The following is a 23826-nucleotide window of genomic DNA, read 5'->3' as shown; positions in this document are numbered from 1 at the left end:
TACCTTTTGGGGAAAAACAATTTGATTTCTTGTAGGTTTTTTTGCAAACCAAACTATTTTTATACTTGTTCAAATATAAAAGCGGTCTGGATACACATACCACACTCAAACACACACATTGCACACGCTGTCGCCGCCGCCGTTGGTTGCCGCAGTCGAAAAGGAACCCCGATGATGACAATGTAAAAAGAGGCAGGAGGAAAAAATACGGGAATCGAATTGAACGCTTCTTTTATTTTTTGACACTTACACATGCACTTAAAAACCATTCACGACACGCTTAAGTTCTGTTAATGTGTGCTTTTGTATTTAATTTAAGTTATTTAAATTACAATTATTTACACAGGATGAAGAAGAAGAATACGGCTAAGAATTCTTCAACGTCGCGTCCGTAGCAGAACGATAATAAAAGCGAAATGCAAAGACACACAGGGCAAATACAACAACATAAGAGTAGAACAGAACCGCTGAAAGAGAGAGAACCAGAACCTGGGCAGTGTTGTCAAACGTGCGAAATCAACAGAGAACAGAGCATGTCCAACAAGAGAGAGAGCGAGAGAGGGAGAGCGCGAGATGAGAACGGCAGAAAGAGCACACACAGACGGCGTTTTACATAGAATTGTTAAAAATGTAATACTAATTTCCAAGGGAGGGAGACAGAACATATGAAAATTTGATTAAATTATCACAAAAAACCGAATCGATTGCAACATTTATAAGTCCATCTAAATATTAATTGAAATTTGCCATGCACTGGCCATTCAAATTGTTTATACATTATTTATCAATCGATTTTAGGCATGCTAAATTTGATTAGACGCCAGAGAACCACACACACACAGAGCCATACACACTTAGCCACACGGCTCATCATACATACACACACAATGGTGTTTGTTTTGTTTTTGTTTGCGGCTTTTTTTTTATCAACTGCTTTGCGGCCGACAGCTATTTTTTTTGCTATAAGCACGCGGCTTTTGCTGCTTGTTCTTTCCCGCACGCACAAACACACACACTCAGTTGTTTAGCATTTTTAATTTAGCCTCTCTTTTATATTTGTTTACACGGCATGCATTTCGTTCTTTTTCGCTTCATTTTATCATCATTCTGCTGAAGTTTTATGAATGTAATAATGGAACTTGGTTCGCGAAGCTTATCTTTATGTATTATTGGATATATATCTTCTAGATTTTGCATATTCACACACCTTAGCTTATTTTGAACAAAATTTACATAAAACGCGCAGTGCGCTCTGATAAAACTGTTATCATTTATCGTTATCGTTTCTTGAAGTGGAACTTTTATTTGTGCCGCAAGGATAAGGGTATGAGGTGTGACGTATGACGTCACAAAATCCAGAGCTTTCAAGGAAAAAACCCACCTCACCACATAACTCACCGTGCGGGATTTTGTGCTTTCGCGCAACCATGGTATATTTAGTCCATCGGGGCTAGGGTGAGGTCCTTACGAGGCCGTTTTAATACTGGGGCCATACCTTGCCATGACCCAGTTGAAAGAGAGCACTCAAACCGCTCTCCCGACTCATTTTTGCGGTAGAGATGTCAAACCATCGTGGGCACTATCGATAGTATCGATATTTTACTGCTAGCCTCTACTATCGACAGTTTTTTCCCAAGGTATGCAGATTTGTTGCTCATTCCGTGGCAAAGTTGCACAACAGTGCTGCTATTCATTTCCACATGTTGCTGAAATTTTTCCCATACAAATCAAATGTATCTTACGGGAACGCGTAGAAAAGACGCAACAATGAATCTTCATTCTACGTTCCCATTAAGAACATGTTTCTCACACCACGAAAAGTCACCGCGAAAACGCTCTCTTCACCTCAAAAAAGAGAACAAATTTTGAAGACCCACCACGAATTGAGAGCGAAAAATATCGGAATTTTTGTGCGCTAAATGAGAGTGGCGGTCATTTTAAAATGTATATATGTACATATATGGAAAAATAAATAGTTCATTTGATTTGTTTTGTCTAGTGTGACTGGAACCTCAGAAACCGAAAAAAATAGCTTAACCCCGCTCTATTTAATCAGGTTAGTAACCAGTAAATATCAACAAAAAAAATTTAATAATTAATAATTATTTGAGCCCGATACTATCACGATAGTATCGATTGTTTTTTTCAAAACATTCAAAACCTTCGATGGCTCAACTATCAATCGTTTGACAGCTCTAGTCCCGCTTGTTACTCACGATTTGGAATGAATGCAGCGGAGAGAACGATAAACAAAACCACCAAAGGAAAAACGCCAAAAAAGAGCCGTATCAGCTGTTAGTTTGGTGTGGCCGCGTATCGCATTTTGTCGTGTCTGTCATATACCGTATATTTTGACAATGACATGGTATGTTTCGGTATAATTCCGAGGGTCAGGCGGTATATTTTATCGGTACTGTACTTCCAGGCAGCCAACGATTTAAATTTGAAATTACTGCTTATTCATTTTTCAGAATAAAGCCTTGCACCTCCTAGGTCAGACAAATCCATGCACCTCCCTCTTCATCCGACAGAATCAATACCAACCCGTAATTATTATTAGCCGCCCACAACTGAAACCAAACACGATGTGTTCTAATACATATACATGTGTTGTGTATTTTAATTTTTAAACCATTGAGTCAATTCAATTTGATAATTTCTTAGTGAATTAAAAAGGAAATACAATTTTTTCTTCTCATCTCCGTTCTCTTAGAAATAGGATGTTTGTGAATACAAATGTGTGTATTGTATTGTGCATTTGTGTTTTTAAACGATGATTGAAAGGCTTCAATGAAAGCAAACGGAATATGCAAAACAACTATACGGACAAACATTTGTTATTTCAAAATATCTTAGCCCTATATATGTAGTGTATGTATCTATAGAGGGTCTTGTCCTGAATAGTCTTGGGGGGGAAAGTTGGAGCTGCATTTCCTGCACTGTGGTCTGTGGTGCCGAAGAGGATTTTTGCTTATTTTTGTTGTATTCCTAAGATTAATATATGTAGGTGTCGAGGGGTGCTTAGGCAGTGGCCGACTCGGGCCCTGCGGCATCGGAGACACATTCAATGGATTCGGCGGTATCATTGGCGGCCTCGCCGTCGCATGTCGACTTGGAGTCCTCCTTCGAAGAGGCGGCATCCTCGTAGGCGTCATTAAAGCCGCGGTCGCGATCGGCTGGCTTCTTGCTAGCAGCATCATCAGTGGATTCGTCTCCGTCATGATCGTGGTTTAAGGCGCTGTGATTAGCTTTTGGCGGACGTCCGCGCGGCTTGGGAGCTCCCTCATTCAACGACTTGTTTGGTCCAGGAGGACGTCCACGCTTCTTGACTGCAGGAGGAGAAGCAACGGCTGCTGCCTTCTCAGGCTGCTCCTCCACGGAGTCCTCATCTCCGTCCTCGTCGTCATCGTCTTCTTCCTCAACAGGCTTGCTGACTTTTGGTCGGCCGCGTGGACGGCCAGTTGGCACATAAGCTGGCTTGTTCGATGACGGACGGCCGCGTTTCTTGGGCGAAAGTCCATCTCCGGTCCATTCGGCTGCCGGGCGTTTCTCCACATGAGTTTTAGGTCTGCCCTGGCCACGTCCGGTGCGTACAATATTCAGATTGACGGACCCAGTCGGGGGACGTCCCGCCCGGCGACGAATCTCTTCATCATCATCGTCGCTCTTCTCATCTAAGGTATATGGGAATTAAAAGGGGAAATCTCACAAAATTTTGCCACTGGTCTTCGCTTACCTTCGCTCTCACTTGGCTGATACTTCTTGGGACGGCCCAGCTTGCGGCGCTTGGGCGATGAGGCCTTTGATTTAGCTGGGACCTCAGCATCGTAGTTGTTGATACGCGGGCGACCGCGTCCCTTGGGTATGAGTTGGGGAGATGCCACAGTCTTTGCCACATTCTCATTGGAATCGTCATCGCTATCACCCTCACCCTCGCTGTCGCTCAGATTGACCGGCTTCTTAGCTGGTCTGCCGCGCTGTACCTGGACCTTAGCACTCTTTGGCGGTCGACCACGCTTCTTCGGAATCGTGGCGGCGGCGTCCACCACACTCGGACTTGCACTTTGCTGGCTACCGGCTGCAGCAGGATTCTTTGGAGGCCTGCCGCGCTTCTTCACCGCAACCTCTTCCATGGCTGTTTTGCTGTTGCTGTTCGTGTTTTCTTCGCTAAATGCGCGCGCTCTCGGCTCTGCAGTGGCGTCCCTACTAATACTCACACACACACGCACACGCACGTAAATTTTGCTTCTTTTCGATTGCGTCTTTCACTGAGCGTCTTCGCCTTCGAATGGTTTAAGTACGCTAATAAAAACTGCAGCTAGTATTGTCTCGTCGTTGCGCAAATATTTGCTAATAAATTAATTTCCTAAAATGCAGGGAAAATTATTAATTTTCCCAGCCGCTTTATTTTCTTCACTTTTCTTACGAGCACGCTACGCCGATGGAGTCGGGTTTTCGCTGTTTTACAATTTCCTTCGCCCTATCGATATGCAGCCGCAGCTATCGCACGCAATTCCAGCGACTTGAGAAAATAATTTAATATCGGCCCAAGCGTGGATTTGAATGGTTTAATTTACCTGAAATTTACGTGGATTTCACCTGGAATACACTAGAAGAGGCTTAAGTGTAGTGTGGAATTTCGTTTGTAGTTCTTGCGTTTCAGCCTGCCGGCCGGTAATAAACGATATTAATGCAGCCGATAATAATGCGCGGTATAGATACCAAAATGCGATAACGGGCGCACGTTTTAAACAACTTATTCAAAATAAAAAAATTAGCCTTTTTTTTTGTTTTGAAGAGGAAACAAACGACTTACAATACTCAATCAACACAATACTCAAAAACCAAATTCAAACATGACTTTTAACAATCAAAACTTTTTCAAAGGCTTGCTATATGTTTGAGACTGCGAACAAACTTGATCGACGAAAACGAAGGGAAGCAACAAAGAAAATTTAATCAGACTTGCCATGACATTTTAACTTTTAACGCAGCACTTGAACTTGGCTTTAATAAATCAAGCAATGTGCGTTGTTTTCTTTTCTGTTTAAGCCACAATAAAAGCAGCAAAAGAAACCGATGGTCAAGGCATTCAGCATGATTAATCAGAATATATTTTCCTGCCCTAATTGTCAGTTATATATAAAAATAATACAAGTATACCCAGGAGCCCCTCTGGCAACGCGGTACAATGAGAAGGCAGAGAAGGTTACACACAACTGTTTATTTAATTGTTAAACAAAAAATAGACATGTATTTATTTGCATGATTACCATGATTCTTTAATAACTGATTTAAATATTTATGTATGTATGTATATTGCAAGTCGTTAATCGAAGGGGTATATTCTTGTATATATGTATATGTATATAGTAGGTATGTTTAATTGATGTACTGCTCCATGGGCATGACAAGTTTAAGGTATATTTTGTCTTATTTTTTAGGAACACACTCCTGCACACACACACACACACGCACACACATAAACTAGAGCAAAACTTAAGATTAGAAATTACAAATAAGGAAAAATTTACATTTGCGCAAAAGATACAAAAATTACAAAATAGGGGAGGGGAATTTGGATAGGATAGAACATATAAATACAAGTTAATTGCAGTATGCGGCTGTGGGGGCGTGGCAGAGTAGAGTGCGTGGCGTGGTGGAAAGGGTGAAGGGTTCGGGTTCCCTTTCCTTTCGTTCTGATACTTACAGTTGATTTCATCTTTTCTTTTCTCTCTAAATTTCTAAATTACCAATAAAATTTGTTTTTCTCGTTTCTCTTTATCATATAAAAACAAGTTTTCGAACAACAAAAAATTAAAAATAAAACAAAAAGACAATGATGTAAAACTAACTGAATGGAAGGGAGAGAAGAGGAGGGGAGGGAGGGCCGGTTGAAGAGATGGGTTGGGCGTTGGGATTGGTGCTCCCAGCTGCTGCTTTAGCAAGTAATCTTTTTTCGTTTGTTGTTGCCTTTTGAATCTCATAAGTTTTGCAGGAAGGATAATAATTTCGTTTCGTAGTTTTTATTCGATTCCAGATTACGCAACGAGTGGCGCTCCTCAGGGAATACATGCAGATCGTACGGCTTGTTGGCCTTATTCAGGGCACTGATCAGTTGGGAGGTGTGGTAGAAGTGCACATTCTCATCGATCAGCCCGTGAATCAGCAGCAGCCGATTGTCCCTGCAAGAGAGAGAATCAAATCAATGTAAATAACCCGTTCCATCCACCCATCACAGATGTGGGACAAGCACTCACTCTTCGGGGAAGGAGTTGACGTAGTTGAGCACCGATCCAGCCGAGTATCCAGCTTCGTTGTGGTGCGGCAGATCCATATAGCGTTCCGTGTAGCCCGTATCGTAATACTCCCAATTGGTTACCGGCGCCCCGGCAATGGCAACCTTGAAGATTTGCGGGAACTGCACCAGGCCCATCAGGCTGAGGTATCCACCTGAAAGCACCACCACAGATCAAGAAATCATTACAGACCGCGGCCATTTAATTAAACAATTAGTAAACACCAACTGACCGTAGGACCAGCCATGGATGGCTACACGCTCCATGTCGATGTATCCTAGCTGGTCGGCCAGGATGCGCAAGGCATCGACCTGATCGGTGAGCTCCACCTGTCCCATCCGGCCGCGTATGTGACTCTCGAAGCGCTTGCCGCGATGCCGAGACCCGCGCGAGTCAATGCAGATCACGCAGTATCCCTGAGCGGCCAGCATGTGCATGCGGAGCTGATGCTTTCCCTGGCAGACACAGACACAGACACACAATGGATTAAATTATATCGTGCAAAACTGTAGCCAAAGAGCCCAATCGAAACCCACCTTGAAGGTATTGTTCACGGTCTGCACCTCGGGTCCACCGTAGACATTGAGCACCGTGGGATATTTGACTCCCATCTCGAATGTGTGCGGCTTATAGACCATGGCATAGACGATGTCGCCCGATGGCAGTTGTGGCCGAAAGATTTGCGGGCAATATTGTGGCTCCGGCTTGCCGCCCTCGTGCAGGTATCCCATCAGCGAGATCTGTATGCCGTTGACGCCGCCGTTCTGGCAGGTCTGATTCACCCGCATAACCTTGCAGCTAGGCAGTCTCTGGATGTTGCAATAGACCAGCAGCATCAGCGAGCATTCCTGCGGAGCACATGGCACATATATTAGAACGAGATTAGAGGAGGGAACCAGTACCGGATCATGGGACGTACATCATCAAACTCCACGAGGTACGAGTACCCCGGCTCGGTTAGCAGGCGTATGTGCTCGGGTCTCTGCAGACTGACTACATAGAGGTGCTTCTCCAGGGGGGTATCGCGCAGACCCACGAAGTAGACCAACTGATTGGGCTTGTCCACCCAGATGTTCCTGGCCAACACCTCCCATTCACCGCTGGTCAGCGCCACCTTGTTGATGATGCGCGGCTGGAGGGCCGACTGCTCAACAAAACTGGCCTGCTGCTGCTGCTGCTGGGGAGCAGACGGAGTGCCAGCATCGGACTGGCCATTGGCATTGGTCAGGACCAGGCTGGATGTGACGAGATACAGATGCCGGAAGCCAGTCTCCTCGGAGGCCCACACATAGGTGACACTAGTCTCGCTGACCTCGAGAATGTACAGCATGTCGTGGACATTGATCCAGCTCTCCGATTGCTCCGTGTAGAGCACCTGCAGCGGCGTGATGGTGCGACTGTAGAGGCTGCGCCAGCTGTGGTCCCCAATGGAGTCCGTTGGGGTGGACACCTGGCTGCTGTACGACTCGCAGAAGTTGTCTAGCGGTATGAGAAACAGATCCAGCCTCTGTTGCTTCCTGTTCAGGCCCTGGACCCAAACGCTGCATGCAAATAACCAGTTGGCAGTGGCAATCGGTGAGGGACTATCAAAATGTACTCACTAGTTGGCATCTGGTGTCCAGCCGACGCGGACAATGTACTCCAGCCAACTGAAGACGGCCAGGAGGGAGTACGGCAGATCCTTGATGCAAATCTCGCTGATCTGCAGCGACTCGTTCAGGACGAACTGAACGAGCTTGAGCTTGGACTTGGCATTGGTGCTGCCAGTGCGTGGGAAGCGATACTCATCCACCCGGCCATGGACAGCCGTTGACGAGGGAAACGTGTACAGGGAGACCTCCGTTTCGTCCACCTCTTCGTAGACAATGCGGTAGATGCCATCGTCAGAGTGCGGCTGCCACCAGAAGCCCTGATAGCGGCTAAACTCCTCCTGCATCACATACGAGGGAACTCCGGCGCTTAGCGCATCGTCCGGGTAGGAGTGTCGGCCGCTACTTGTGTACGTTAGCCGCTTCTCGTGGCCGCTGAGCGTGTGGGTGACAAAGAGGTCGCAGTCACTGATGTAGGCAATCATGTCGGAGTTCTGGGGACAAATCTGCGGATCCAAAGCGGTCCACTGCGGGCAGGTGCGTAGCTGTGTGGGAAACAGCAGGCCAGACTGGTTGGAGGTTGGAGGAGGATGTTAGATTGGAAATTAGATTGGATGTCAAGAGGTATGCTACTCACATTGTAGCCTGTGTCCAGACACTGATACAGATCGTTGAAGCAGGGAAAGACGAGCTTTCCGGAGGGCTTGTGCAGCTCGTAGCAGGTGATGCCCCAGGTGGAGAGGCGCTTGCGCTCCTGCAGCAGCTGAAACTCTCTGGCGTAGGGACAGGAGCTGCCACTTGTGCTGCTCACATGGGCGCTGGGTATGGGCTGTTGCAGAAGCGGATTCCACGATAATCTATAACAGAATGCAACAAAGCAACCAGATTAAGCTAGGAAACGGCCTTAAACGGGGAGCACAGCATTCCTACTTGGGTCTGTGCAGGGGGCCAAAGTGAAAGCTAGACTGGCTGGGCCCTCCAGTTGGGGATCCTGCGGCGGTGGTGGGAATGCCGACGCCGGAGTCACCCTCCAGACGCTGGATCAGCAGCTGCTGCTCGTCCTGCTGCTCCATGTTGATGTCGGCAAAGAGCAGGGTCGTCTCCCAGTTCTGCGGCGGCGAGCCGACGAAATAGCAACGGGCTCGCCCATCCGACAGATGGCGGAACTGGGCGTTGGTGGGCACCATCGAGGAGAGGGTGGAGAGCTTCTTGCGCATCTCCTGAACGATGATCTTGATTTCTGCCCAGCTCTTGGATGGTGTGGGCGCTGCAATGTGTCCATCGTTGTCCACGGCGTCGTCTTCGTCCTCCTCGCAATCGTCGCAGTCCTCGTCATCATCCCCGCCCAGGCCATGGGGTGGCGTGCCGCTGGTGGGGGAGCTCAGGTGATTGGTGATCACTGAGGCGGCAGCCACAACCGCTTCGGTTGTGGTCGCGGTGGCAGCCGCAGCGGCCGCTTGTATCGGCGATGTTATGGAATTGAGGGCACTGCCGATCGAGGAGTAGAGGGCATTCGCCGTCGTGCCCAGCGATCCCATGCTGGTGAGACTGGCTATGGAATGCGTCGATCCCGGAGTGCTGGCCGCACTCTGGCTGCTCATCAGGCTCATCGAGCTGGTCCCGCCTGCCACACTAACGGCCGTGGAGACGCGGGACGTGAACCCGTCCAGGAGATTCACAAAGGAGGTGGCAGCGGCATTCGTTATGCTGTGGCTCCGGTGGTGTCCACTGTTGTTGTTGTTCCTGCCGTGCGGCTGCTGCTGCTGCTGGTGTGGCAAAGGATCTGATTCAATGCCCATTAGGGTGTTTGTGCTGTTGGCGTTGGGTCCGCCGCCGAGATTCACATTCAACGGTGGACTCGGGGACGAGGCCAGACGATTGCGTTGCTGTTGCGCTGACTGGGCTCTACTCCCAGTGCTCTCCATCCCCTCACCGCTCACTGGCTCTTGTCCGGCTGCTCTCGCTCTCTAGTGCTGCAATTCCGCAATTCCAAAAATTGACCCAATTTAAGCAGCTCTGCTCCAATCCAACCACGTACACACACCACACACCACAAACCGAAATGCTGGCGGCCCTCTTCTGATTTTTGAAATTCTTACTCACGCACTCACACACATACACACACTCACAGAACACACGAGCACATTAACACTCACACACTCCCACAGACACCGAACGCTCCTCACACGCTGGCTTGCCTGCTCTGGCTGGCCTGGCCCGCTGATGGTTTGTTGTTAACTGCAGCACTGCAGCCGAATCTGGGCTCGTATCGAATCAGTTTACTTATTCTTATATTCTTAACTGGATCGAATAGCTTTTGTTGGCCAGTCGTTGTCTCGTCTGGTATTTCCCACACTCATGCTGGCTCGGCTTTTTCTTCTTCCTTTCTTTTTCTGTCTTGTCTCTGTGCTCTGCTCTTCGTCGGATGTATATTGTTGCTGTTTTTTTATATCTTCTCTTTTGCAAAAAGGAAAAAGTGAAAGTCGCACCGTGCGACGGTGACTCTACGACGAACTCACGCGCTGGCGTTCAGCTTTCTGATTGGATGCACCGAGTGAAATATGTTGGCTAATTGAAGTAGTTATAGTTTGGTTTTTATTAGTTTGCTGCGCTGCCTAGGTAAAATTAAAACAATACAATGAATGAAAGATACGATATTAAATTCCGATGGAATTTTTTCAAATTTCAATGTGGCCACACTCAGGTATTGTATCGATATGTTCGATACCGCGATAGTTTCAAAGGAAACCCAACGCAACGCAACGTCTTTTCAATGCTGTAAAAATATGTTATTCGTTGCGAATAGTAAACGAATCAAATGTAAAGTTTTCTAATTCATTGGTGATGCCAAAAATGCATTTGTCAATCCGACTCGTAGGGCTGCCAGTGTGTTCTAGCCAGAGACGCCTGCAAGGAGATTATTTTAGTAGTGGTCCGTAATTTACCGCTATTTCCCCATACATTGCCTCAAACGCTGTTTCATAGCCCTGGATTTGGCCCGTGACCGTATTGTGTGGGGTGTTTAAACACCAACCACGCACGCCTAGCTTCTCGGCCCTCCGCATCGTATACTGCAGTGAAATAAAAGGAATTTATTGTGATTGGCATTGGCATTGACAGGAATCTTACCATTCGAAATGAAACGCCTGCAAAAGAACTGAATTTAGTTGCGGATGTGTTAGATTTAGCTCACCCTTACCTTGCACAATACCAAATATTTCAAATTGACAATCCAATATCTTTTGAACCTGCGGTGTGGACGGTTTAGTCGGTTCCGGTTTCAGTTTCTCCTGTGGCGTAGTTTGTGTGTCCACATTCTTCGTCGATGCTGGTTCTTCCACAGCTTTCTTTTTGCTTTTCAAATTGGTTTGAGTTTCCTTTTCATTCATTTTCATGAATGTTTTATACAAAATTATGCTTTGCTCCCGTGTCTACTATTCGTTACGCCTACTGACAGATATAGCGGGTCCGTCCCCGATCTGAAAGAACTAGAGATGCGCCTTTTGTGTTGTTATAAATAAAAGTACTGCTGTTGTTGTTGTTGACGAACCGAATAAGTCTTTCCCGGGCCGCAAACAACTAAAAAATATTCAAAATTCAGAAATATATCCGTCAAAAACAGAAGACATTTATCGATATTAAAACATTTCATTCCACAGCCCTGGTCCCGTCCCTGACAAACGTACTGAAGCAAACAAATAATTTTGCACAAGTAAAGGAAAAAGAAAACCATGCATACAGTTTACGCACTGCTTAAGAACAAATTGAGCGATGTGCATCCTTTGCACAACATCGATTTGGACCAGAACGTGGCCTACCTGAAGACAATCATCACAAAGGAGCTGCAGCTGCAGTTTGATGCCAGCGAATTGGGTGAGTGACCGATTTGTGCGCCTTGCGCATCGCACCGCCATTTCGTTTGTGCACACTCATCAACTACGCACTTGCAGAGATCTGCCATCATGGCCAAGTGCTCGACGATGTGGAGACGCTGAACAAGGCCATCAAACCGAATGCCGTAATCCACTGCTTCCGAAAAACCAAGCGTTACACGCCGTATGTGCCGCCAGCGTCGTCCGAGATAAACACGAAGCACATACAGGAGCTCTTCTCCTTGACCTCGCACCTGCAGGTCAGTGTCAGCTGTAGGTTCAACATTCTCCAAACGATCCTGGCCGAGTATCCGGAATTTCGTCGCAACCTGGGTGCACAGGCCCTGATTCGCGACTCTGTGCTGTTCAATATGCTGCACGAGCCGGAGGTGGTGCAGAATCTGGTGCGCGACTATCCACTGATCTGCGACGCGGCCCCCTTCATTGTGGAAACCATACGCAAGGAGCTGGCCCGCAACAGCTCTGCCACCCAGTGTAAGCCAAGCCCTCTACTCTGCCCTTTTCGGACTAATAAACTCACCCTTCAATGTTCGCAGTTCAAGAGCAGGCAGCCTCGGAGTCTACCACCTCGTCGGAGGAGGAGAACTCCCTTGGAGCCGGAAGCAGCAGCAGCGGCAGCAGTGGAACGGTAGCCGCCGCCGCCAATCGTCGCGATGAGCTGGCCAATATCCGACAGATCAGCCGCCAGCAGCTGGCCAATGCTCTAGCCAATGTAACCTCATTCAATTCGCTGTCAAACATTGCCCAGCGGAACGCGGATGAAGCCCAGCAGGGGGATGAGAGGCCACGCACCACCTCGGCCCCCATTGCCGGGAGCAGTAATAGCAGTGCTCCAGCAGGAGCTAGTGGCAGCAGCTCAATATCCTCGGAGCTGTTTCGCAATGAGCTGGCCAGGGCTTTTCAGTCTTTGGCTCAGCAGCCAGCCGAGAGCATGGAAGTAGAACCCTCAGCAGGCGCCGAGGCATCAGCCGACGATGTGGACGACGACGACGATGTGGCTGGTGGAGACGACAGCGATGTCCTGCCACGGTGCTATCGCCGACACCGCTTCACCGAGCAGCTACGCACCATGGCCGCCATGGGCTTCATCAATCACACACAGAACGTCAACTATCTGACCATGGCCGATGGCAACGTGGAGCATGCCATCAATCTGCTGATGCTCGGTATGAATTGAGTCTAAGAAACAACTTCTGTGTATGGTATACCTTATGGACTTATATATATTTATTCTGGTATTTCTGCTGCTGCTTCGATTATGTCAAAGAAATACATTTAGGCGTTTAGCATTAGCTTTCTTTGATTTGATTTATCGCCCCCGCTCCTCCCCCACTCATCACTGTAAGCTGCTGCGCACTCTCAATATCTCAAGAGAACTTGTAATCATTAAACAAAAACCACACAAAATTTAACAGAGACTGGAGCCAGGCGGGTTGCCATAGGGAGCTTGGCGTTCGAGCTTGTAATTTATCTAGTTGATTAAATAGTCCAGCGCCTTGTCCTTGTTGTTGTCGAACTTTAGAAGCGCCGCCGAGATTTTCGTTTCGTCGAAGCCGAGATCCATTAGCTCTCCCAGGGGAATTAGGTGTTCGATTATCTGCGAAGGAGTCAAGGAGATTGGTGTTAGATTAGAGGAGGAATAAACTACTCAAGATCGCCGCACCTTCTTGTCGTCGATGCCACACAGACTGACAACCTTGGCTACACGCTCCAGGGGAAATCCCATGCCGCTAATGCGTTTCACTAGCTTCTGGGCCGGCCCAGCCAGCTCTCCAAAGGTGTGCTTCTTTTCCGTCTGCTCCACTCGCTGCTGCTGCTGCTCCTCATTGTGACTGTGTAGGCGAGTGCGGCGTTTCTCCGCCTGCTGCAGCTCTGTTTTCAGCTCCCGCAGGATGTCGGGAACACTCTTCGACTTGGTGGCCGCCTCTGCCTCCGCCTGGCTCAGAGCCAGGACAGATGGCGACGGCATCACATGATTGGGCGTGCCAAAGCCATTAGCATAATAGTTATTCTGATTGTGGTAGAGCGGCTGCTGCTGCGCCTGCTGCTGTTGGGGATAGTTGTAGGGATGGCTGTAGCCTTGCATATGGTAGACCTGAAATGACAATACACAAGACACGATACAGTCTGTGTGTGCCACACGGTAAAGGTAGTTTTTTGTACCTGGAAGTGCTCCTGCTTTTGATGCTGCTGTGGCTGAGACTGCGTTTGCTGCTGCTGCTGGGAAACGCCATAAAGAGGTGTCTGATGGAGGGGCGTGATTACAGTTTGCGCCTGGCCACGGCCACTGGCTGGAATGTTGCTATCTTCATGCTTGTAGGCATTGTCATCATCACAGTGAACATGGAAATTGACGCTGTCGAGCGTCGCTTTGGTTTCCGCCAACGTCGTTACAGTCAGCTCCACAGGAGTTGGCATCATTTTCTGCTCTTGATCCTGCTCCTCCTCCTCCAGATCCTGCTCCCCCTTTTCAACCTGTTCCTCTTGCAGCTGGAGCTGGCGTTGCTCCTTCTGCTCTTGCAGCTTGGTCTGATGAAGCACCTGAGCGAGGACATCCAAATCGTTGATGGTCTTCAATTCAATATTATCAAAGGGCGTCGAGTTCATGTTGTACTCGAAGTCGGCATAGTTTAGCGAGCTGTTGCGCTTGTGCAGAGTCTGCGTGATGGCCACTGGCGCCGTGCTCAGGATAGTCGGCTGTAAAATGTTGTGGAAATTGCACAAGATTATTGACTTTGGTTCGTGGGAGTCGCGGCCGTGTGACTCAGATTGATGCACCGCTGGCTGGTGTTGCTGCTGCGGCGGCTGTTGCTCGTTTTCTTCCTCCACCTCCACCTTCTCCTCGTCATCGGAGGATGACAAATCGGCGGCACTGGGGTAATCGACAGCTCCCAGCATTTCCTTCTGCTTGGCCTCCACCTCGCGCTGACGCTCCACCTTGCGTCGCTCCTGGCGCTTCTCACGGTCCTGCCTCTGCTGCTGCCGTAGCTGATGCCAACGGTGTGCCTTGCCCAGGACAGCGCGCTCGAGTTGAAAGTCATATTGGTAGTCAGGCTGATCTTCGTAGAAGTTTTCTTTGTATTGCCCCAATCGGTTCACAGTCGTCTGTGGCAACTGGTAGACGGGTGGCGGAGGTTTATAGCGTTCAACTATCTTGACCGGGACATCGTCCATGTTATGTTAACGCATTTACAGCGAATTTTGTTAATTTAATGAGCCAACTTCCCTTCTACGCGTTTTTTTTTCCTTTTTTCTTTTGTTGTTGCACAAACCAACAGCGATGGCAGATTGTCAGTCATCGGTTTGCAAATTTTCCATCGATAGTTTTCATCTATCGACTTCATGCAAAATATATGGTTTAAATTGTGGGGAAAGGCAGCCTAGTATAGTCGGACCGAGTTTACTGTTTACTTTACGTGTGTAATATTGTGGTTTATCTTTAAATGCTTATTATTCATTTTCTAGATTTCAAAATTCTACTCTTTCATGAAACGATATATCAATGGTCGAAGAAAACAAAACCATCGATCAATAAGATATCGATACTATCAAAAGTTCCATGGATGGTTTTGCAGCCCTACTAACAGTTGCAGTGGAAAAAAATACATACGAGTAATGGGCACCAAGCAATATAGATCTTCGAATCGGAACTCAGCCGGGAAAGAAGCTCAGATAGTGGGCTTGCTCATTCCTAAAGGTGAGAGTAGACAACTTTACACACTTTAAATTTACACAATTTTTTTCAAACAGTTGGCTCCAAAAGGCAGTCGACTTGTTCTTTTCCACATCCAATGTGGGAAAAGGGGAAGGTTTGTTGTTAATTAAAATTTATATTTATTATTAATAATGCAATTGTTGTCCATCTACAGCGCGCGGGCTTTTACATGCGCCCATTTCCGTATGTTCCGCAGGCGAAACTTACCCGCGTGCGTGGAAATCCTCGCCATGACCAAGCCCACGCTGTAAGGCGCTGTGAGCAGCAGGAGCAACAGCATCTCACATCCATACGATCACATCTAACCGATCATATCTACGCGAGTATGAACAAACCAGTGGACGGGAGAAGCAGCAGGAACTCGTTGACTTCAGAGGAGGACGAAGATCTTGCTGAGTGTATTGACGAGGAGCAGGAGGAACAGCAGATAATAAATGCCATGAATGATGCCATGAATGATCATGCCAAAGTCGAACAGCAACAGCGGCAATACGTCCAGTATCTGCGACAACAGATGGCTGCCAAAAAGAATCGGCTCCATCAGCATGACCAAACCCACGCTGTAAGGCGCTGTAAGCAGCAGGAGCAACAGCATCTCACATTCGTACGATCATATCTAACCGATCATATCTACGCGAGTATGAACAAACCAGTGGACGGGAGAAGCAGCAGGAACTCGTTGACTTCGGAGGAGGACGAAGATCTTGCTGAGTGTATTGACGAGGAGCAGGAGGAACAGCAGATGATAAATGCCATGAATGATGCCATGAATGATCATGCCAAAGTCGAACAGCAACAGCGGCAATACGTCCAGTATCTGCGACAACAGATGGCTGCCAAAAAGAATCGGCTCCATCAGCATGACCAAACCCACGCTGTAAGGCGCTGTGAGCAGCAGGAGCAACAGCATCTCACATCCGTACGATCACATCTAACCGATCATATCTACGCGAGTATGAACAAACCAGTGGACGGGAGAAGCAGCAGGAACTCGTTGACTTCAGAGGAGGACGAAGATCTTGCTGAGTGTATTGACGAGGAGCAGGAGGAACAGCAGATAATAAATGCCATGAATGATGCCCTGAATGATCATGTCAAAGTCGAACAACAACAGAGGCAGTACGTCCAGTATCTGCGAAAACAGATGGCTGCCAAAAAGAATCGGCTCCATCAGCATGATGCTTCGGATGCACCGCAAGAGAAGAGAAGCAACAACTGCAGCAATTCTCCCACGGCCTGCAAAACGCACATTTGCATCAGCGGCAGCTGAACGGGGGCGGCCAACAACAATGTGATCCAAGATCCGATTGCGCCTCACGAACAGAGAAAATAGGGTTTCAACAGTGTCGCTATTGGGAAAATAAAATTGTATTCCCATTTTAAGTTCTGGCGCTGCTTGTTCCGATAGATCTGCATGTATCGATATTATGCATTTACTAATTTATAGTAGTTCTTGATATTTTTAGAGTTCGTTTGCTATGAAGTTTTACAATTGTTATTTTAAACAGATATGGCTGTTTAATTTACACATATACAAATAAAGTAAATATTGTCTTTGTCTTGGTCAATACCGAGGTCGAAAGGGTTTTGTCACAGGTCAACATTGTTAATACCAAGCTAAGGAATATGATGGACATAGCTATACCAAGCAACATATAAACAATATCACGTTGATTTTATTTACAGATTTGGTTTAAAATTGGTACAATGGTTGCCTATATATGCCTGTTATATTCTTTTACCTGAAAACGGCTAGTTATCTCTAAAGTGGCCAGCACTTTTTACTTCCACCACTAACCATACAGTATATGATGTGCCAGTTCATACAACGAGGGGCGCAGCTAAGTTTGCAGCGTACGTTCCCCACTCGGCTTTGGATGGCCGCGTTCGGCTCTGGGGGCCGCGTTCGGCTCATGACGTCACACGAGCCGACTGGCACAAGCAGCAGCGTTGTGTACGGTACACTCCAAAATGAGCATAGAATAATTTTTAGCTGCCGAAACCGACTGTTCGATTTCAGTTACGTAAACGGGTGGCATGTATTCACACATACGGTGGGTGGGCCTACAATTTTGGGTGGGAAATAAATACAGTATATAAAAATAAAGGAGTTATCTCTGTCATACTCCTAAACTAAAATTACTTGAAAATTAGATTCGCTAAAGCTTGGAAAGTCTACTAGATGTGTACATTTATTTTATTCAAAGCGTTCATAAAATATTTTTATACCCGTACTCAAAAAGAGTAGGGATATTAGATTGTGGTAAAAGTGGATCTAGACTATAAGGCTAGGGCAACCAAATTTTGTTTCCAACTCATGTGTACCCACTGCTACAAATGTATTTAAAATTTGACCCGCCCCTCCGCCCCCATAAGACGAAACTGTGCCAGGCACATTTTTAGATACGATACTAAACGCATTATCGTAAGATGACATATATACACTGCCGACTAACAGATCGGATCATAATTATAGTCAGAATGGAATTAATTTTCAGAGCTTCCCTGCCCACCCTTTCAACGACAACTCAACTCATTTTCCGTCTCGCTCGCACACTTGCTGCGTTCAGTCACTATAATTTAGTTACGACGGGAAGGCAGGGATTAGCAGTGCCTAGGGCCCACTGGGTAACAGAAAGTGTTGCAGTCCAAATAATGTATGCCACTGAGTCAAATAAAGGGGGCCAGATGATGGTGCCAGGGCCGGGGGGACGGCCCGATAGGCGCTACTCACACAGCCCTCAAACAAATGAACCAATCAAGCGGCAAACAATTGTAGGCCCACACACACCATGTGTGAATCATGCCCCGTTCGTGCCGACAAAGCGGTTGGAGCTTTTCTATGCATCAACTTTTTGGGTGTCACGTACACAACACAGCAGCTTGTGCCAGCGGCTCGTGTGACGCATGAGCCCAACGCGGCCATCCCAGCCAAAGCTGGCGACGCACCAGCTGCGCCCCTTTGTTGTATGACTGGCACACTACGTAGGTAGGCTTCCACCCACAGATCGTCCCATCATTAATCGATAGTTCGCACTTGCACCATCCCTATTTCACAATTTGCAATATAAACAAAAAGAGCAATGTGCGTGCCATGGATGTCGAGAACCAGGTAAATCTGAACCCCAATCAATTGCTGGCTGAGATCACATCGCTGCTGGAAGCCACCTCAGAGCCAAGCGAGTCCAATGCCCTGGTGCTTAACCATGAGCTGCAGCGACGCTTGCAACAAGTACGTGCAAAGTCTCTGGCGCTGTTGAAATCTGTGCGGGCTCGATATGCACGGAACGAGGAGATTTTAATACGCCGCCTAAAGCCGCGCACCCACAGTCATAGCAGGCCTGTTAAGGAAAGCACTGCAACATATGGAATATGTGGAGCGATCCGCCGTGGAGCCACCTTCCACTTCAAGGGAAATTTGTATTTTCGCGACATTGATGGCCGCAGCTGTCCGAATAATGGGGACTACGAGGCGCGGAGCCACACAGAGATGTTTCCCTCGGACTTCGATATGCGCTCCAAGCATGTGTGGACTGTTTTGGACAAGAAGAACCTGATAATGGGCATCAAGCAACAGGTGAGTCTCTGCCCGAAAGAACGCCATCTTTGAGAAACTTTCACAGACCAATTGATCTCCCCACGGACAGCTGCTGGACCATGCGGCCTGTGAAAAGGCCACAGTTTCCTACAAGCGAAAACCCATCGAGCGACATGTTCGCTCTCTGGCCAGTCTGCTGGTCAACGCCGACAGCAGTTTTAGTATCGACTGGACCCAGATCAGTACTCTGGACCTGGAGTTCCGTCATTCTACCTACAGCTGCGAGGCAATGTGGCGCGTTTATCTAAATCCGCAGCTGAGCCGTGAGGACTGGAGTGCGTCGGAGGATGCAGTTCTGGTGGCGGCGGCCAAAGCGAATCACATGCAGAACTGGGAGAAGATAGCTTCGGCATTGGATCGGCGATCAGACTACCAGTGTTTCGTGCGTGTTCAGTTGGCGTTCCGTCACCACCTGGAGCCATCCTCCAGTGTACGATGGACCGAGAAGGACAACGAGTCCCTAAAGCGTCTCGTAGAAAATAATACTGTGAATGGCCAGATCAATTGGCAGCTGGTGTCGGAACACTTTCCTGGCAGATCCAAGTCCACTCTGATCGGACGCTATACGTATGCGCTGCATCCAAGCATCAGCCATGGTGAGCACTATGGAATGGACTTGCTTCCCCCAACGTTTCTCCAATTATACATCTTCGGCCTATTTTAATTACAGCACCCTTCAGCACCACGGAGGACATTATGCTCTTTGCTGCCGTGGAGGAGTACAATGGGAAGTTCCACAGCTTTCCCCGCACTCTGTTTCCCAACCGCTCGCTGGCACAGCTCCGTACCCGATACCACAATGTCCTCGCCCAACGCACCAAGACCGATCCGTGGTCGGTGCTGGACGATACCAAACTGATGAATTTTGTCACGGAGCACGGGGCAGCCCAGTGGGTGAACTGTGCTGCGCATCTTGGGAATCACACGCGGACCAGTTGCAGGACGCGCTTCTTGGTAATAAAACGCTTCCTTGAGCAGCATCCCTCGGCAACGGTCGGCGATTTTCCGCGTCGAAGGTGTTTTAAAAACAATATCGTCACGGCTGACAATTGGGCGGAGTGTCTGGAAGTGTGGCAGCAGGATCCGGACTCCATCGATCCATCGAAGCATCAAATGCGTCCACTGGGAGCAGGAGAGAGAAGGAGATCCAACATAAAGGGCGAGGCCAGCGAAAGCGATGGCCATGTGGCATATCCAAAAGAAATAGATCTGCAGGTCTATGAGTATTTCAAGTACAGCTACGATCTCCAGCTGAGATCATCCCCGTCATCGAAACTCTTTTCAATGCCTGATGCCAAAGACGCTTCGAATCTCGCCTACGTGGTCAAGGCCTTAAACTATAAGCCACCAGCGGGAAAGAACCTCAAGCCCATTCAGAGCGTTTCAATGCCCCTGCAATTGAGTATGCACTACAACCAACTGCTGAAGAAGCTGCCAAAGAAGAAAGAAAAAAAGCCAGCCCAGAGCTCGCTACTCCTGCCCCCCAACTGGTCAACGATGATGGGATTCCGTGCCATTTGCATTGTATCGGGCGACAGTCGAAAGCTCTCATCCGCCGAGCCGCCACCCTACGATGAGTCCTCGCAGCACATCCAGCAGTTCCGGCAACGTTTGCGAGCCCTGTTTTATCGCACCACTCTGCTGAGCCGTCTTGAAACACATCTCTTCGATGACTTGCCCTCGCACCTGATGGCCCTACCACGACCTCTGGCAAACCACATAGAACCCGGGACAAGACCAACGAAGGAGGAACTGAGCAGACAAATTGCAGCCAAGCAAATGGAACATGTCAACCGAATGGTAGAGCCACAGAGGAAGAAACCGAAAATGGAGCCACTCAGCGAGGAGGAGATAATGAGCTTCAAAGAGGAAGACGAGTTCTTGCCTTTATAAGTTTGTTGTTTACTATATATTGCATCGCATATTACTCATTATAATAGCTAACAAATATAATATAAAACAACCTTGTAAACTTTTATCGCCTGTTTGAGTGGCTTCTGTGGCGTAGTCAGAAGACCGTTCCTCTGGGCAATGTTTGTTAGTTATTTTAATTTTTTTTTTTTTTAATAATTATAGTCTAAAACGAGAAGGAACGTGTGAGTCGCTTCTGGGGACGCGACTCTACTTATACCCGTACTCAGTCAGTATATACATTTTTGAGCTTATGATTTTTAAGAATTTTAGAAAAAGAAAAAAATTTTAAATTTTACATTTTTTTGCTACATATGATATCTACATCTACATATACAATGTATATTCTACATCTAACATGTAGATTTTACATGTTCCAATTAGATTCTACATCTCCTCCGCTAGGGGTTGCTCGCGCACTGAACGCGGCAGAATGTGCGAGCGAGAAGGAAAATGAGATGCGTTGTCGTCGGCGGGAGGGGGAGGGGAAGCAACTGAAAATTAATTTCTTCATTCTGGCTATAATTATGATCCGATCTGATTCAGATTCGGCAATCTGGTAGATATGGGCATTCTTCAAAAATTTTCCAATTGGTTCATTGTCTTGTCTGTTTTCTGAAAATTCATACTCATCAGAAAGATCTGCATTAAATGGAGTTAATAACGTATTCTCAGACAAGTTTAATGTAGGAATTGCATTCGACTTTAATCGACGCTTTCCTATATACTTAACATCAAAATGCCGTTCACAAATTCGTGTATTTTTGTTAACCAAACTGCTATCCAAACTGCAAACCTCAACCCATTTATTAAACCTCAATGTATTCGATGGAAATAAGAATAATTTTACAGGAAAATCGGCAGAACTATTTCTATATCCACAAAGGCAGGAAGAAATAATGCATTTATAGCCACCCCTGCGGTTGTCTTTTTGATTAGCAGACGACATGCTCAACAATAAGAAGGAAAAAATTGGACCACAAAATAATGAATATAACAATATAATGGTTAAGTTAATAATAATGATAATTATATATAAAATAGAGATAATACAAATATATATTAGCAAAGAAAATGATTCAGCAGCAGCGGACAGACAACAAGCACACACGCATTCACTCCACGCACAAAAAAAACTTTCAGAAAAGGAAAAAGAGACTTGACACCCAAAATCACAATTTTTTGCATAAGCAGGTCTACTACCATATGCAGCCTATACCACAAGCACTCAATCACACTCAGATATCAAAAAATAATTAAAAAGTCAATAGTTTACGTGTTATGAAATAAATTGTAGGAAAAGCTACCAACCAGCGGAAAACTCAGCTCACTTTTGTCTTTCTCACCAGATTCGCCCGCGCTTTGGTCTACCAAGCACACACACATACATCCCCATGCATCCCCATACATCCAAATACATCCCCATCCATACACACCATGCAATTGCGCGCTCTTTGGGTTACCATCCAACACCAAGCCAACTGTAATTTTGAATACCACCATACCCCCATATTTCATAATTTCATATTCATTCATATATGTAAATACATATATAAAATTATTTTAGTTCAAATCACTTGTTTTGTAAAATCTAAGAAACATAAACTTATTCAAAATAGTTGATAGTACGGCAGCAACGAAGTCAATTGCCGACGGCATTTATATATGTACATTTATTGACAAAGTTGCAAAATCGAAAGCCGACGGCTTTGCACAATATGTAATTTATAAAAGAAACCTGTCTAAATTAGGGATATGTATATGTAAATGTGCAATTTCAAATAAATCAAACAAATAGCATTTTTTATTTTAATATATTGTATTTATTTCCCACCCCCACCCACTCTGCCCATTCCTCAGTTATATTGCGGCAGGTCAGCACAGGTCGCTACATCACATCAGCCCTCAAAACAAAACGAAAAACGAATTCAAACGGCCAAAAATTTTAGAGCCCACACACAAGCACAGTATGTGTGAATACATGGCACACACACGTTTACGACAGAATCGCCAACAAAATATGAAGTCTGACGACGGGAATAGGTCCAGGGCCGGATTAGCAGTTGCCGAGGGCCCCCCTAGGGCTAACAGAAAAATTTTGTTGAAAAAACAAAACTCCAAATAATGAATAAAATATATAATAGCCACTGAAAAAACTAAAAAATAAAAGAGGGCCCCAGATTGATGGTTGCCCAGGGCCCGGTTGGGGGTTGATGCGGCCCTGAATAGGTCGCTACATCACATCAGCCCTCAAAACAGAACGAAAAACGAATTCAAGCGGCCAACAATTGTAGAGCCCACACACAAGCACAGTATGTGTGAATACATGGCACACACACGTTTACGTAAACTGAAATCTCGAACAAAGTCGGTTTCGGCAGCTAAAAATTATTCTATGCATACAATCATATATTTTGGAGTGTACACGTACACAACACATGCATGCTTGCTGCCAGTCGGCTCGTGTGACGTCATGAGCCCAACGCGGCCATTCCCAGAGCCGAACGCGGCCATTCCCAAAGCCGAAGATCTGGGAACGTTCACTGCAAGCTCAGCTGCGACCGTTTCGTTGTATGAACTGGCACATCTATATACTGTATGGTTAGTGCCCGTACTCAGTCAGTATATACATTTTTGAGCTTATGATTTTTAAGAATTTTAGAAAAAGAAAAAAATTTTAAATTTTACATTTTTTTGCTACATATGATATCTACATCTACATATACAATGTATATTCTACATCTAACATGTAGATTTTACATGTTCCAATTAGATTCTACATCTCCTCCGCTAGGGGTTGCTCGCGCACTGAACGCGGCAG

The 23826-nt window shown here is 46.7% G+C and overlaps 7 protein-coding genes across 8 annotated transcripts; 3 read left to right on the top strand and 4 right to left on the bottom strand.

Moving 5' to 3' along the window:
• Positions 1-2596: 2596 nt before the first annotated feature.
• LOC111068913 (chromosomal protein D1) lies at positions 2597-4779 on the bottom strand. 2 transcript variants are annotated; one of them, XM_041595142.1, is made up of 4 exons: positions 4578-4779; positions 4427-4522; positions 3737-4366; positions 2597-3674 (listed from the first exon to the last, which is right to left on the bottom strand). In XM_041595142.1, exons 3-4 carry the CDS (start codon positions 4131-4133, stop codon positions 3022-3024), a joined length of 1050 nt encoding a protein of 349 aa, XP_041451076.1. In that variant the 5' UTR covers positions 4134-4366; positions 4427-4522; positions 4578-4779; the 3' UTR covers positions 2597-3021. The 2 variants fall into 2 exon arrangements, with proteins under 2 accessions (XP_041451076.1, XP_022214396.1); XM_022358704.2 differs by having other exon boundaries at positions 3737-4522.
• A 1200-nt stretch (positions 4780-5979) lies between these two features.
• LOC111068906 (dipeptidyl peptidase 9) lies at positions 5980-9818 on the bottom strand. Its single transcript, XM_022358695.2, has 8 exons — positions 8819-9818; positions 8526-8745; positions 7901-8457; positions 7219-7840; positions 6836-7147; positions 6532-6754; positions 6261-6453; positions 5980-6185 (listed from the first exon to the last, which is right to left on the bottom strand). Exons 1-8 carry the CDS (start codon positions 9811-9813, stop codon positions 5984-5986), a joined length of 3324 nt encoding a protein of 1107 aa, XP_022214387.2. The 5' UTR covers positions 9814-9818; the 3' UTR covers positions 5980-5983.
• An 855-nt stretch (positions 9819-10673) lies between these two features.
• On the bottom strand, positions 10674-11434 carry LOC111068914 (acylphosphatase-2). The gene is made up of 4 exons (XM_022358706.2): positions 11088-11434; positions 11018-11034; positions 10850-10959; positions 10674-10795 (listed from the first exon to the last, which is right to left on the bottom strand). The coding sequence occupies exons 1-4, from the start codon at positions 11281-11283 to the stop codon at positions 10678-10680; spliced, it is 441 nt and encodes a 146-aa protein (XP_022214398.1). The 5' UTR covers positions 11284-11434; the 3' UTR covers positions 10674-10677.
• A 20-nt stretch (positions 11435-11454) lies between these two features.
• Positions 11455-13073, top strand: LOC111068912. The gene is made up of 3 exons (XM_022358703.2): positions 11455-11761; positions 11839-12255; positions 12318-13073. The coding sequence occupies exons 1-3, from the start codon at positions 11620-11622 to the stop codon at positions 12956-12958; spliced, it is 1200 nt and encodes a 399-aa protein (XP_022214395.1). The 5' UTR covers positions 11455-11619; the 3' UTR covers positions 12959-13073.
• Positions 12987-15174, bottom strand: LOC111068910 (transcription factor SPT20 homolog). The gene is made up of 3 exons (XM_022358700.2): positions 13945-15174; positions 13445-13876; positions 12987-13378 (listed from the first exon to the last, which is right to left on the bottom strand). Exons 1-3 carry the CDS (start codon positions 14953-14955, stop codon positions 13253-13255), a joined length of 1569 nt encoding a protein of 522 aa, XP_022214392.2. The 5' UTR covers positions 14956-15174; the 3' UTR covers positions 12987-13252.
• A 22-nt stretch (positions 15175-15196) lies between these two features.
• On the top strand, positions 15197-16766 carry LOC111068909 (putative mediator of RNA polymerase II transcription subunit 26). Its single transcript, XM_022358697.2, has 3 exons — positions 15197-15478; positions 15532-15590; positions 15651-16766. The coding sequence occupies exons 1-3, from the start codon at positions 15268-15270 to the stop codon at positions 16764-16766; spliced, it is 1386 nt and encodes a 461-aa protein (XP_022214389.2). The 5' UTR covers positions 15197-15267.
• A 1767-nt stretch (positions 16767-18533) lies between these two features.
• LOC111068907 lies at positions 18534-21081 on the top strand. Its single transcript, XM_022358696.2, has 3 exons — positions 18534-19073; positions 19144-19690; positions 19765-21081. The coding sequence occupies exons 1-3, from the start codon at positions 18591-18593 to the stop codon at positions 20985-20987; spliced, it is 2253 nt and encodes a 750-aa protein (XP_022214388.2). The 5' UTR covers positions 18534-18590; the 3' UTR covers positions 20988-21081.
• The last annotated feature ends 2745 nt before the right edge of the window (positions 21082-23826 follow it).

This window comes from Drosophila obscura, unplaced genomic scaffold (assembly GCF_018151105.1).
Source record: "Drosophila obscura isolate BZ-5 IFL unplaced genomic scaffold, ASM1815110v1 contig_4, whole genome shotgun sequence".
In the NCBI taxonomy this organism is placed as follows: Eukaryota; Metazoa; Arthropoda; class Insecta; order Diptera; family Drosophilidae; genus Drosophila; species Drosophila obscura.
The sequence above is the reverse complement of the archived record's forward strand: the minus strand, read 5'-3'. Positions and strand labels throughout refer to the sequence as shown.